Here is a 14,892-nt window from a genome sequence, read left to right as displayed (position 1 = left end):
ACCTTGCAGGGAGCCAGCAAACCGCGAGCGTTGGAAAATTCCGGCAGTTTTAACTCACAGTTCATGCATGTGTGATCTGCTTCCCCGCCCTCCTCCTCACCCTTCACCACCCTTTTCGTTTCGTTAAAGTCCACAGAGGAAAGAGCATTATGTAATGCAGCTGGCTATAGAAAAGAGAGGCAGGACTGGAGAGGGAGGTTTGGGGGCACGTGCAAGCCCCCAGACACACTTTTGAATGTGCAGATCCTTATACTGAATGGAACATTTTTTAAAAAAGAAATTATACTTCAGAATTTACTTCCGCGACTCGGAAATCAACCCCCCACTGTGTAAAAGTCAGCCGCACAAGGAGCTTTTCTGAACGGTGCATCAGGGTATAAATGGGGTCTTTTCCTCACTGGCAAGGGGCCCCTGGAGGTGCTCTTCCTCCTCCACAGTGTTGCAACCGGCTTCTTCACCTGCCTCTTGCTCTGGCCCAGACAACAGAGGTGCTGGGAAGTAGGACCAGCAGATGCCGTCGCTCGCTGGCTCTCTGCAAATGGCAGCAACGATAAGAAAGAAGATGAGAAGCAAGAGCTGCTGGTGACAGTGGCGGTGAGAAATGGCGAAGCAAAGAGGACCCATCAAAGCCCTATGAAGAGAGACTGAAAGAACTGGGCATGTTTAGCCTGGAGAAGAGAAGATTGAGGGGAGACATGAGAGCACTCTTCAAATACTTAAAAGGTTGTCACACAAAAGAGGGCCAGGATCTCTTCTCGATCCTCCCAGAGTGCAGGACACGGAATAACGGGCTCAAGTTAAAGGAAGCCAGATTCCGGCTGGACATCAGGAAAAACTTCCTGACTGTTAGAGCAGTACGACAATGGAATCAGTTATCTAGGGAGGTGGTGGGCTCTCCCACACTAGAGGCCTTCGAGAGGCAGCTGGACAACCATCTGTCAGGGATGCTTTAGGGTGGATTCCTGCATTGAGCAGGGGGTTGGACTCGATAGCCTTGTAGGCCCCTTTCAACTCTGCTATTCTATGATTCTATGATTCTAAGGGTGTCGTGCCCAAAGGCTAGAGATATGAAGGCCTGGAAAAAAATGCAAAAATTTGAGGGGAAACTGTTTTTTTCCGGGTTTTTCCAAGGCGTTTTTTGTGTGTGTGTTTTCCGAAAAATTGGAAAAAATGAAGAAAAAATGGATTACGGGATGTTTTATTTTAGCAAGATGAATAAAACGTTTAAGACAAGGTGTTCGGATATTTACTTCTCCAAATCATTTCTAAAAACTGTGCAGTATCAGATTATTACAATTTCTGTGCACCGACGACAAACAAGTCCTAAGTTGCAAACTGAGACTACAACTCTCAAATGCAAGAGCAAGATGCATTTCTGCCTCTAGGGGGCAGCACTGCCATTGAAGCAGAGACTGAAACTAATTGTGATAGCTATAGGTCTGGAAATGAGTCTGATTAAATTTCATGCATATTCATTGAATCTTGATTTCCCCCCCCCCTTTTTTTTTTTCCTCAGTTCTTTTTATGGGAATGGGGGCTTTATGTCTTGACACTGGAGGACTAGCGGAGACATAAATAATTTTCTTCGTTACGAATGTTGGTGGTTTCTTCTGTTGTTGTTTTAAAATTGTTTTTTGCCTGTTATTGATAAACTTGCAGAACCAAAGAGGTTCCTTACAGTTCAGATGTTCCTAACAGTTCAGGAGCTTGTAGCTCCATTTGTTACCTCCCCCCCAAAAAAGGGGGGGGGAAGAAAAAGAAAATTAAATTTGTAATAATTGTTTCAATACACTGTACTTTTAATATACCAAATGTAATCATTTGATGCCAAACCAACTTGGACGTAATTACATTTTATGTTCCTAAAGTAACAAAGTGACTTTCAATCTGTAAAAAGTGCTAAAATTGCATTATTTTTATTTTTCCGAAAATTTCTGTTTTTCCCCCGAAACTCCCTGGAAAAAACAACATCAGTTTTTTCCCCACAACTTCAAAATTTCCAGAAATTTTACATCTCTACCAAAGGCCCTCCAAAATCCGAAGCTGACACTTGTGAAGTTCATTTCTAGTTTCCATTAACCTTACGCCTTCATTCGACACAGGAATCTGAGTAAAGAACTGAGGTTACCATTTCCCCGTACCTCAAAATAAGCTTTCACTGCACCATACCATACACCTCCACGACTTTGGGATCCACCGGCACACCCCCTGGCCCAAAGAGCTGTTTTCACGCCATCTGCTAAGACAAATAGTGCCCTCAAGCCACACATAGGGATAAGGAACAGTGGGGAGGGTTGCACCCTGAAATAAGCCTTGGGCCACCCTCAACGGTACACCTTCACCACCAGGACGCTTTCTGTTCGGAGATGCTCCAAAATCACATCCGGCTCAACACTTTGTTTTCATTCAAGTCACTCTCAAATGTGCTGCCCCAGTGCCAATCACCGCCCAAGATAGAATCATAGAATAGTTGAGTTGGAAGGGGCCTATAAGGCCATCGAGTCCAACCCCCTGCTCAATGCAGGAATCCACCCTAAAGCATCCCTGACAGATGGTTGTCCAGCTGCCTCTTGAAGGCCTCTAGTGTGGGAGAGGCCACAACCTAGGTAACTGGTTCCATTGTCGTACTGCTCTAACAGTCAGGAAGTTTTTCCTGATGTCCAGTCGGAATCTGGCTTCCTGTAATTTCTGCCTGTTATTCCGTGTCCTGCACTCTGGGAGGATCGAGAAGAGATCCTGGCCCTCCTCTGTGTGACAACCTTTTAAGTATTTGAAGAGTCCTTATTCATACTGATAAATGAATAATGACCTAGGGGTATGTAACACCAAATAAGCTTTGGGACACCCCAAGGGATACACCCACACCACTGGAACACTGTCCCCTATGAGATGCCCTGGCATTAATGTCTCAGGCAGGGACCGTAGCTCAGTGTGATAGAGCACATGCTTTACATGCAGAAGGCCCCAGGTTCGATTCCTGGCTTCTCCAAGAAAGGAGAGGAAAGAATCCTGCCTGAAAGCGCTGCCAGTCAGTGTCAACAATACTGGGCTAGATGCCCCAAGGGCCTGGCTCAATTTAAGTCAGCTTCCTATGTTCCTATGTTCCATACTTTGTTCATTCCAATTCTCAATATCTAGCTATCTAGGCCTCAAAAAGATGTTTTCCCATCCAGCAGTTTCTGAGGCTTTCCCTTCAGCTCTACACGGTTTGTTTCAAAATACAAATGATTTATCTGCCTCATGTTTATTTGCCCTCTGCCTCTTGCAGCTTGTAGTGGTTCTTCTCGGACTAAGAGGGCTTGGATTCAAAACCCAGCTCAGCCATGAAACTCCTTGGACAGGCTTGAGGAAATTGCAGGTTTTCAGCCTAGGGATAAATTCTGCCACCACCGCACCAGGCTGGAACTCTTTCACAATAATAGACTACGGGGCCATCCAAAATAAAAAACTAAGGTGGCCAGCTGGAAAAGAGGACAGGCACCTTTCATAGCCACCCAGAAGAGGGCATTTCACTGACTGTTGCTTGCCATAGCTTTGCCTGCTGAAATTCCCTTTTTTATACAACTGATAAAGATACAAGAACCCTGTCCTCCTTTTCATACGGTCACCCCAGACATGCATGACCGCCCTCCTCTCGATCTTAGCCTCACAACAACCCTGTGAGGTAGCCTAGGCTGAGAGTCAGTGAATGGCCCTAAGTCACCCCGTGGACTTCCTGCCCAAGTGGGGACTTGAACCTCTGTCTTCCCAGGCCCATTCCAACATTATAACCCAGGGTTAAGCTGGGTTATAAAAACTGTCCTGGGCACCAACACAAAATGAGACCTGGCAAAGGACAAGGAACCTGGTCAAAAGGCTGAGTACAAGGCAGACGTGGAGTCTGAGACCAACACACTAAACTCTATTGAACCCACGTTTTCAGCAGCAACAGAACCCTATTTCACAGAAATCCCATCTGCCAGAAAGAAAATGTATTGTTGTTTTCTAAAGTGAGAGGGGCAGGCAATGTTGGTGGAGGTGCACTGGTGCCCGTGGGATGCCATGTTGCCTACCTCTGCTCTCACCACTACACCATGCTGTCTCTCAGGGAAGACTATGACACCAGTGGGGGGAAACGAGATGTTGAATTAGATGCACCCCTGGTGTGATTCTGCAGGACTCTTTTCATATTCTGCAGCTCGCTACCACATTGGGATGTGGCAAGGGCGACACAGGACAGCCCTCCAGATAAGGCACTCATTGCGGAAAGGCTGAGATATAAATGTGAAATAAAAGAATTAAACCCCCGTTCAGAGGTGAGTGACAGGAACGGGTGCTGATATCCATTCATCCACCACGATCATTTCTAAAGCCCTGCCTGTTCTGTGCCGAGTTCCAATTAACTGCCTCTGCCACATCGGGAGAGGTTTGGTTTTATAATCGCCTGAATTACAGCTATTTAAAGAGAAGCAATTAGATGGGCGCTGCATGACAACAGCCTTGAATCGGACTGTCAGCTGCTGAGGAATGAGGCAGCAGGTCCCGTGCCCCAGGCAGAGGGGGCCTCCTCCGGCATAAATTGCCCCCAGCATCACTGAAAGAGCTGACGGCACTTCGAGAATATCAGACAGAAGACACAGAACAACGGCTCAGCCCTTCCCTTTGCTGGATGATTCAGTGATGCAGGATTTTTAAGTAGATGTGAGCACGGACGGAAAAAAGCCTTCCCCAACCTGGTGTTCTCCATATGTGCTGGACAACAACTCCCATTAGCCCCTGCCAGCATGGCCAATGGCACCAATACATCTGAAGGGCACCAGGTTTCAGAAGGCTGGAGTAGAAGCTGAAATCTCAAGCAATAATAATAATAATAATAATAATAATAATAATAATAACAGAATCATAGAATAGTAGAGTTGGAAGGGGCCTAAAGGCCATCAAGTCCAACCCCCTGCTCAATGCAGGAATTGTTGTTGTTGATATTGTTATTTAGGTCTCCCCTTTATGGTGTGAGAGAGAAATAGGTCAAAAAGCTTGAAAAGAACAATCCCCCACCCTGGAGAGAGAAGAGAGAAGGGGCGAGGGAGGGAGGGGGAGAAAGAGAGAGAGTGCCAAGGTACCTTGGGGTGCATGCCCCTTCTCCATGGGTCTGATTGTCCATGCTCTAGTAACCTCCCATTTGGACTACTGCAATGCATTCTATGTGGGGCTGCCTTTAAAAATGGTTCAGAAATGGCAGGTGATTCTTTCCCCCTCTCCGCCCAAAAAAGGGGCTGCTAAAATACTAATAGGGGCTGGCAGTTTGGCTAGGGTGACCATATGAAAAGGAGGACAGGACTCCTGTATCTTTAATAATGTATTGAAAAGGGAATTTCAGCAGGTGTCATTTGTATGCATGCAGCACCTGGTGAAATTCCCTCTTCATCATAACAGTTAAAGCTGCAGGAGCTATACTAGAGTGACCAGATTTAAAAGAGGGCAGGGCACCTGCAGCTTTAACTGTGGTGATGAAGAGGAAATTTCACCAGGTTCTCCATATATACAAATGACACCTGCTGAAATTCCTTTTTCAATACGATTGTTAAAGATACAGGAGCCCTGTCCTCCTTTTCATATGGTCACCCTAAATTTGGCCATATTACTCCTGCGCTTTCTGAGCTATACTAACTGCCAGTCTTTTTCTGGGCCCCGTTTAAAGTTCTTTTAACCTTTACAGTCCAAAATGGGCTGTGACCAGGTTATTGGAAAGAGCGCCTTCTCCTGTGTGTGTACCTACCCAAACCTTAATATATTCTTCTACTCAGAGTGCCCCTACTGAATGAAGTGTAGTGGACAACTACCAGGGAGAAGGCCTTCACAGTGGTGGCACCCCAATTCTGGAACAGTCTTCCCAGAGAGGTTCCACCTGGCACCATTCCTGAGGTCTTTTAAGCACCATATGAAGACCTTTCTGTTCCCCCAGGCCTTCTAATTAAAGTATGTGGTTTTACATTGTATTTTGTATTTAAATTGCTCTTATGTTTGTTTATTGTAAGCTTACTGAGAAAACTTTGTATGCCATCCCTTGACGAATGTTGTAAACAAATAAATACAATTAAAACAAAATAAAATATGTGGGCTGTTGGATCTACCACCTGCTAGGAGTACATATGTTGCTTGCCTCCGGTCCACTTATATATTTGAAAATAAACCAAGTATCACAAAAATGCAGTACGTCTCCTGTGGTCTCTCCTCCAAAAGGAAGCCAAACCCAGGCAGCACTGCCGTTAGAATGATTCACCAATTGGGGAAGCAGAGGGTAAAAATCCAATTCAATGTAGAGTACAACACTGAAATGAATGGACTTTGACTAATGTAAATACCATTTATTTCAATGGATTTACTCTAAGTGGAACTGACATTGGATTTTAGCCAGAGAGTACATAAGAGTAGTACGCTGTCTTACATGTAGGAATGGGTGATAATTTAGTTTCAGTTGGTTGTTTATTTTTTTAAAAAAATGCAAACTTTATGTTCTGGATGTGAAAGAATTTTAGATGCAAATAAATAAATAAATAAAACGCTGGAGAAATGAAAACTGACAGATTTGTTCATCCAGGCCTAGGACCTTAAAACCTATGGTTTAAATTTTTGTGAACCGCCCAGAGAGCTTCGGCTATTGGGAGGTATAAAAATATAATACATAAATAAATAATAAATAGGACTTTGATTAGCTATTAAAAGCCTGATTTGGAGTCCCTGTATATTCAGCCATGTGAATTATGAATTAATTATATGAATGAATATATCATATTACTTATATGAATTAAGAGTCGCCTCTTTTGTCTGGATGGATCCTTATCTTTAACAGCGACACAGCAGACAGATACAGCATGGTCCTCCGTGTGGTAATCACGTCACCTGTTGAATTTGGCCTGCCCACATGGGTAAGAATTTCGTTTCAGGTCGCTTTTGATAGGAATCTTTCAAAATACACAAATTTCTTCCTATTCGAGATGGAAAGTACTTGGGATCTAAAAAAAAATGGGAGGAAGCAAAACTGTATTCATCCATCTCTATTTATACCAAGTCTGACCTCAGGCCCAGCCAGGCCAGGGTGGACTACTTTCACTTGAAATAACTCTTCAAGATCTCAGCATAGAGAGGTGTTTCCCAGCCCCAGTGATCCTTTTACCCTGGAGATGCCAGGAACGGAACCTGGAACCTGCAGCCTATGTAAAGCAGATGCCATATCGCTGAACCAACTTCACTGATAAGGAAAGTGTCAGGTAAGGTAGCAAACTTTTTTGTCTCCCAGGGACAAAAAACCAAAAAACAACACCTTTGTTAGGACCAAAGAGTATGCACATTTTAGAGTCACACAGGATTCTTCCTCCGCCTGAATCCCATCTTGAATGCTGCTCTGCATTAAAAAGAAAACCCAGGAAACTGCAGCACGCTGGGCCTGAAACCTTCCTTTCTAAAGTACTAAAACAGCCTTCCTCAATGTGACATGCTCCAGATGTTTAATCCACAATAGCCAGGGATGATGGGGGTTGTGATCCAAAATGTCTGCACTGTACCACTTTTATTTATTTATTACATTTCTATACCGCCCAATAGCCGGAGCTCTCTGGGCTGTTCACAAAAATTAAAACCATTCAAAGTATAAAACAACAGTATAAAACCATACTATAAAATACAATATAAAAGCTCAACCAGATAAAAACAGGAGCAATGCAAAATTACAAATTTAAAACACCGAGTTAAAATTTATTTATAAACTGTTAAAAGTGCTGGGAGAATAAAAAGGTCTTCAGCTGGCGTCTAAAGGCATATAATGTAGGTACCAAGCGAACCTCCTTAGGGAGCTCATTCCACAGCCGGGGTGCCACAGCAGAGAAGGCCTTGCTCCTGGTAGCCACCTGCCTCACTTCCTTTGGCAGGGGCTCACGGAGAAGGACCCCCGAGGATGACCTTAGGGTCCGGGCAGGTATATATGGGAGGAGGCGTTCCTTCAGATAGCCTGACCCCAAGCCGTTTAGGGCTTTAAATGTTAATACCAGCACTTTGAATCGGGCCCAGACCTGGACTGGCAGCCAATGGAGCTGTAAAAGGACTGGCGTGACTGCAAGACTGCACCACAATTCTGTTTTTCTCACAGGCATGGAGGAGGATTCTGCTTGAAGTGGTATAGCCCCCCCACACACACACACACCTGCAGCCTAAAAGAGTTCGGTCCCCTCCAGTACCTTAGAATTCCACCACCTGCTGCCATTCAAACTTGTTTACAACACCTGAGAAGGGTGGAAGGCTGACCCAAAGGTGACAGATACAAATAATAGCACTTACTTATGAAAAAGCCATGAGTGACCTCAGATCAAAACCTGAATTGCTTATCATAATACTTAGCATTTACATTGCACTTAAAAAGTGTTCAAAACATTTCACATGCATTTTGCTCAGTAATCCTTACAACAATCCTGTAAGGTAGGCCAGTATTCTTATCGCTATATTGTGTGGCGGATGGGGGAGGGGCATGAAGGCACAATGGTTTTTGAATACACCTAATACATTTATGGTGCCAGAGAATTCCACAATCCATAGCGCAGTCCTATGCATGTCTACTCAGAAGTAATTGCCTTGGGTTGCGATCCTATCCCCCACTTCCCTGGGGTAAGCCCCAAAGACCTCCGTTGCACTTACTTTTGAGTAGACATCGATTGCACAGCTAGCCTCTTATCCACAATGCTAGATCTTAAAGTGAGCATTTTAGTTGCTGTATTAATCAAGCAATAAAAATAATACTCTAGAGTCTAGAGATCAGTATTAATGAAGCTTAATTGCGACTTATTTTATTAGTGTTTCTTGCTAGTAGAGTTAAGATTACAAATTCCTATGATCCCAGCAGACCGAATTCAGAACGTCCTGGCTCCCTCGGTAATATTTCTCTTTTCTCTGCTTGCACTCATGTGAAATGCTCTCTTCTACAAGAAGAATAACTTGCATGCAGAAAAGTTCTACCTCCGCACACTCCCTGCCACACTAGTTTTCTACTTCCAGGGAACGTCATCTATGGAGAAGCATTCCAGTAGCCTGAAGAGGTACAGGCTAATCTGCTACTTTAGAGCTCTCTGACCTCATCACCATCTCATCCTGCTGTACCTGAAGGCCAGGCCTGAGTTCCAAAGACGACACACAACCTAATACTAAGGATGTTTATTTGGGGGGAAAGTCACCCACCCTGAAACTGGCAGTTCAATGGGATTTGTGTTGCATCATTCACATTCAAAGAGCTCCTAGAATTTATTAAACCAAGGTGGGCGGGTTGGTTGCTCGCACAGTGGTAGATTAATCATCAAAGTCAGTGTCTTCCTCTGGTCATTCTGAAGGAACCAGTGCATCCCAATGGCAATTCAGTTTTAGCAGATACTTACCCCTTTTCCCCCAGGTCCCTCCTGAGCACCATTCTTTGGCAGAAAGGTGGGGCAGAAATCAAATCAAATCAATCAATAAAAATGGCCTTGCTGGATCACAGCAAGGCCCATCTAATTCAGTCTTCAGCAGTATGGCGGCTTTCAGATGTGTCGGACTACAACCAGTAGGGGCTGGTGGCTCCGATGCCGGCGGGGCATTGAATCCACTCTGGGTTTCAGGCAGAACTCTAAAGGAGCGATCCTTTAGAGTTCTGCCTGGAAACTCCCACCGGCATCAGAACCACCAACCTCCACTTATTATTATTATTTATTTATTACATTATATACAGCCTCAAAGCCGAAGTTCTCTGGGCAGTATACAAAAGTTAAAAACAGTGAACGTTAAAAAGAAATATACAAAATTTAAAAGCATAAAATACAAACAAAAAAAAGACAATATCCATTTAAAAACAACTATTCTGGGGTCAGTTAAAAAACTCAGCATATGCTGTTAAATGCCTGGGAGAAGAGAAAAGTCTTGACCTGGCACCGAAAAGATAACAATGTTGGCACCAGGCGAGCCTCATCAGGGAGATCATTCCATAATTGAGGGACCACCACTTATACCCACATCCTCCTATCCCTCAGCATCTAATACTCAGAGCTACATGGCTTCGATACTCAAGAGTCTCTCTTTAGCTGCCATAGCTTTCGATAGGCAACCTCCATGACCTTGTCTAACCCTATATCCTAATAGTGAACTCATTGTCCAAGTTCGGATCCTTATAGAGAACTCATTGCCCAAGTGGGGATCTTTATGTAGCCAAAATAGCTTCATCCCCTTCCTCCATACCCAGCACACACACACACACACAAAACCACCCCAGAAATATAAGCTGGTTTGCAGAAATACAAAAACTCTACAAAAAATGGAATCCTAAAGGAGCAAATCAGTATAACACCAAAAGAACCCAATGAGAACACTCAGCGGCCAAGCCTGTTTTGGGGAGGTGGGAACGTGGGGATGGGTGTAATGGAGTCGCCTAGAAAAAGTTATGGCTGGCTGAGTGTGACTCTGAACAGAACTCCACCCCCACAACATTTTGTGTCAGGTCCTACTGACCTTTTATAAAAGCCCGGTTTCTCGGTATTACATTTGCTGGCCCCAATTCAAGGTAGTCACAGCCATGTGCCGCCATTCAAAGGGGCAATTTACTTGAGAATGATAAATCCCACTGATCTCAACGGGCCTCAAGTGTGATTACCGGTCCCTGGATCAGGGCCTCTACATAGCGCAGTCTCATCACCTGTATGACATTTAGCCCAATCCAAGGCATGTTTACTCAGAGGTCAATCGCAGTGTATATGGTGGGGCTCCTTCCAGGTAAAACACACACAAAGGGTTGCATTCCAATGTTAGCCCTACTTAGAGCAGGGCCATTGAAATGAATGGGACTTATGTTAGACTTGTATTCGATACAACAACCCAAAATTGAATTCTAAAGGTGCAATCTTAAGCACTTTTACTTGCTTCAGCAGAAGTAGGTGAGGCATATTTCTGATGAGGAAAGGCAAGTGTCCATTTGGCAATGCATATGAATGTGAGGTGGGTGGGTAGGGTGACCATATGAAAAGGAGAACTGTATCTTTAACAGTTGTATTGAAAAAGGAATTTCAGCAGGTGTCATTTGTATATATGGGGAACCTGGTGAAATTTCCTCTTCATCACAACAGTTAAAGCTGCAGGCGCCCTGCCCTCTTTTAAATCTGGTCATTCTAGTTTAGCGCCTGCAGCTTTAACTGCTGTGATGAAGAGGGAATTTCACCAGGTTCTCCTGCTAAAATTCCCTTTTCTATGCAACTATTAAAGATACTGGAGCCCTGTCCTCTTTTGCATATGGTCACCCTATGGGGGGGGGTGTTCTCTTCAATTCCTGAATTATACTTGCCCCAAAGAGTGCCAGCAGTAGAAATTAAAGCACCCAATGGCAGCAGAAATGGGGGGTAGATTTGGGTGAGAGGAGACACGGAAAAGATAGTGTGTGCGTGGAATCCATGCAAAGGAAAAGAGGTAAGAAACTGAGGCCCCCATTGGACACACATTGATGTTTGGAATACCTGTGCCATAAATTCTGACTTGAGGGGTGAAAAATAGATAGGATTCCAAAACAGATCAGGCAAATCCATACCCCACCCCTCTCCCAGCACAGGAAAGCTGCAATTTAGTCCCCGTATAGCCCAAGGCAGCCTAAGGGAACAGGAGAGTGGTCCACCATTCCCGCCAAGACAGGGGGGAAGGACTCAAAGGTGTATCCAAAATGGATTAAGCTGCCCCTACGCTAGCTAGGAGGCTGAATTCAGCAGCCACGGAGCCAAGTCCCCCACCCCACCCTGCTTGCTAAAAAAAATAAAAATAAAAATACTGAAAAAGGTGACATTGTGTACACTTCACAGTTAACATTCAGGATGTGAAGTTTAGCTCCTAACCCAGGGCAGACTTCTAGCCCAGAGAGAGCAAAACTATACAAGTCGGGGAGGTGCAGTGAGAGTTTTTACAGCACAGCCAGCAACGTGGACATCCATGCACGCAGTGGGCACGTTTCATCCACGGATGTGTATCTATCCATTTACACACAGCATTGTCACACGCTGCAAGTCTTGTATTTTAGGGGCATTTGGCCCCACTCTTTGCAATCCCTCCCCCTTCTAGTCCCATGTAGACGTGCCAAGCGATGATCACGTTTTCTGCAACGAATGCACGTAGTGGGCCGTGGGCCCTAGAAGCGTAGGATACCGCAAGAAATCTGACACAGTCCTGTGTGTGTTTCTTCGGAAGTAAGTCCCGTTGTGTTCAAATGGGGCTTACTCTGGGGGAGCAGCTGAACAGCCAAATCCTACGCGCATTCACTCAGAACTAAGGCCAGATCTACACCAACCAGGACATAACACATTGAAAGCACTTTGAAAGCAGTACACGCGATGTGTCCTGGGCCCCAGCGCTTGTCAGTGCATTTCAATACCATTGTGAAGCAGCCGTGCAGATCCTGGGGATATTTGGGATCACAGCCTTAACCCTCGGAAACAAGTCCTATGGAGCTATATGGGGTTCACCCTCCTGCTTAAGCATGTTTTTAGGACTGCGTTGTTGGTTTTCAGGGTACCACAAGCCTCTTGGCTGGCATCATTGGAGGCTGGTGCCTCCTATTCCAGTGGTTCCCTCTGGGTATCAGTCAGAACTCTAAAGCAGCTACCTAGGGTGCTGAACCCGCTTTGAGGATAGGGTTCAGCACTTTGGATAGCTCCTTTAGAGTTCTGACTGAAACCCAGAGCGGATTCCCTGCCCCACTGACATCAGAGACACCAGCGTCCGCTGGTTAGTGTCTGTCTATCTCCATTCATTTTCTTTATCGTCCTTTTAAACCACCCAATAACCAAATCTCCAATCAACTGTATCTCGACATATACATATCAGATGAGAGAAAGATCGGATTAGAAAGACAGTCAGGAAACAGAACAGCAACAAAAAACGGTGGAGCCCGGCGGCTCTGATTTCGATGGGGCTATAAATCCGTCTGCGGGTCAGCCAGAACTCTAAAGGAGCTATCCCATTGGAGAGGGGGTGGGGTGGGGGATCCACAGCCCCACGGGAATGGGAGCCACCAGCCTCTACTGCCAAAAGCCCTGCCCTCCTCCAGCCCCCAGGAACTCCCCCCCCCCCCGAGCTTTGAGGGCACTTTACCTCTTCAGGTAGTTCCTCCCGTACAGGATCTGCTGCAGCAGCGTGACCACGGCAAAGGCGCAGATGAAGATGAAGAGCAAAGTCCGGTTCCCCAACAAATCCCTGCTGGAAGTGGGGTCCGAGTAGCCCATCCTCGTGGCCGGGGGAAAGGCAGGGGCGAGAATCTGCGGCGAGGCGGAGGCGAAAGCGCTGTGGGTCGCCTGCTCAGCCCCTACTCCCGGCGGGCCTGGGGCCAACACGGGCGCGGGAAGAGACGCCCGGCCGCCGCGGGGCGCAACAGCCCAGGAAGAGGAGGACGAGGAGGCGGCGGCGGCGGCCCCGCATCGCCCCTCGCGGGGAGGGAGGCAGCGAGGGACGGGGAGAAAAGTTTCCGGGCTCGGCGGAAGAAGGCGGCGGCGGCTTCTTCTTGGAGCTCTCCGGCCCGGGTGGCGCTTTCGCCGGCAGCAGGAGGCCGGCGGGGAGGTGGGCGGCGGCGGCGGCGCGCTGCGGAGGGCGGCGGCGGCGCGGCGGCTCTCCGGAGAGCCAAGCGACGCCCACCCTCACCCCCCGCCCCTTTCCAAACGGTCGGTGCGGTCTTCGTGGCGGCGGCGGCGACAGGGACGCGGCCGGATTCCCCCGCGAAGCCGCCGAGCCCAACTCCGGCCGGAGCCCGCAAGACTTGGAGGAAACGCTCCGGCGCTCGCTCGCTCGCTCTCCCTCCCGTGCTCCCGATCAGGACGCTTCGCCCGAGGCGCGCGGGGCGCAGCAGCGCAGGGCTTCGCGCATCACGGCCGAGCGGCGTTTCGCAGTGGCGTCGGCTGCATTAGGGTGTCCAGAAGAGGCCGGGGAGCCTGGGGGAGCGGGCGGGTGTGTGCGTGCGTGCGTGCGGGTGTTGGAGGAGAGCGGTGGTCCGGGCGCGTGTTCATGCGACGCCTTCACTCGGAGCCTGCTCTTCTTGGCTCGGGTTGAGTTGGGGGGCGGGGGGGTTGCCTGCTTTTCTCCCCCTCCGCCCGCCCCGTCCAGCCCCCTAAGCAAGCACAAGCAAGGTCGTTGTGCGTCTCTTCAAGGACGAGGGAGAGAGAGAGAGAGACAGCGCCTGCCTCCCCGCTTGCTGATTTATGGTGGAATCCGTACAGCCGCAGACCAGGGACTTGCACGGACTTTTTCCTCCTCAAGAAACTATTCATTGAAAATGAAAGGAAAGACAAATATGCCCATTGTCTGTCTGTCTGTCTGTCTGTCTGTCCCTCTCACACACATACATACACACACACACACACACACACACACACACTCCTTTGCCCTCCTAGGAACAGATGTCCTTCTAGGAGATGCCTGCAAGGAAAGTCTCTCTCTCTCTCTCTCTTTCTCTCTCTCACAGACACACACACACACTCACTCCTTTGCCCTCCTAGGAACAGATGTCCTTCTAGGAGATGCCTGCAAGGAAAGGCTCTCTCGCTCGCTCTCACTCACTCTCTCTCACACACACACTCACAATCTCTTTCTTTGGCCATCCTGAAGAACTCACTCTTCAGCTGTAGAAACACAGCAGCTCAGCTCCCAAGATGTAACCTTGTGGTGGTAGAGAAACCCTTGCTGACACAGAAAGGTTTCTGGGCTGGCTCTGTTCAAAGCTGTCCGTGTGTTTTAGCTAAAGCAGGGCCTGATACACAGAAGAAGGTGGATCAGAGCCTATTAAGTAGATCTCTGAGTGATCTGCAGGAAATCAGAAAGGGTTTTTTTTCAGCCACACAATAATTTGATAGCAAGGGAGTCTGCAAATGTATGTATGATTAT

At 47.1% G+C, this 14,892-nt stretch overlaps 1 protein-coding gene across 2 annotated transcripts in view; it reads right to left on the bottom strand.

Annotated features, from left to right (window-relative positions):
* The window catches only part of ST8SIA5 (ST8 alpha-N-acetyl-neuraminide alpha-2,8-sialyltransferase 5), a 63,390-nt gene extending 50,138 nt beyond the window's left edge, over positions 1-13,252 (bottom strand). For both annotated transcript variants that reach the window (XM_063128289.1, XM_063128290.1), the window contains exon 1: positions 13,114-13,252. In XM_063128289.1, the coding sequence (XP_062984359.1) occupies positions 13,114-13,244 (131 nt within the window). In that variant the 5' untranslated portion in view covers positions 13,245-13,252. The remainder of the gene's footprint in view (positions 1-13,113) is intronic.
* Between the last annotated feature and the right edge of the window lie 1,640 nt (positions 13,253-14,892).

Source organism: Elgaria multicarinata, chromosome 6, assembly GCF_023053635.1.
Source record: "Elgaria multicarinata webbii isolate HBS135686 ecotype San Diego chromosome 6, rElgMul1.1.pri, whole genome shotgun sequence".
NCBI lineage: Eukaryota > Metazoa > Chordata > Lepidosauria > Squamata > Anguidae > Elgaria > Elgaria multicarinata.
The sequence above is the reverse complement of the archived record's forward strand: the minus strand, read 5'-3'. Positions and strand labels throughout refer to the sequence as shown.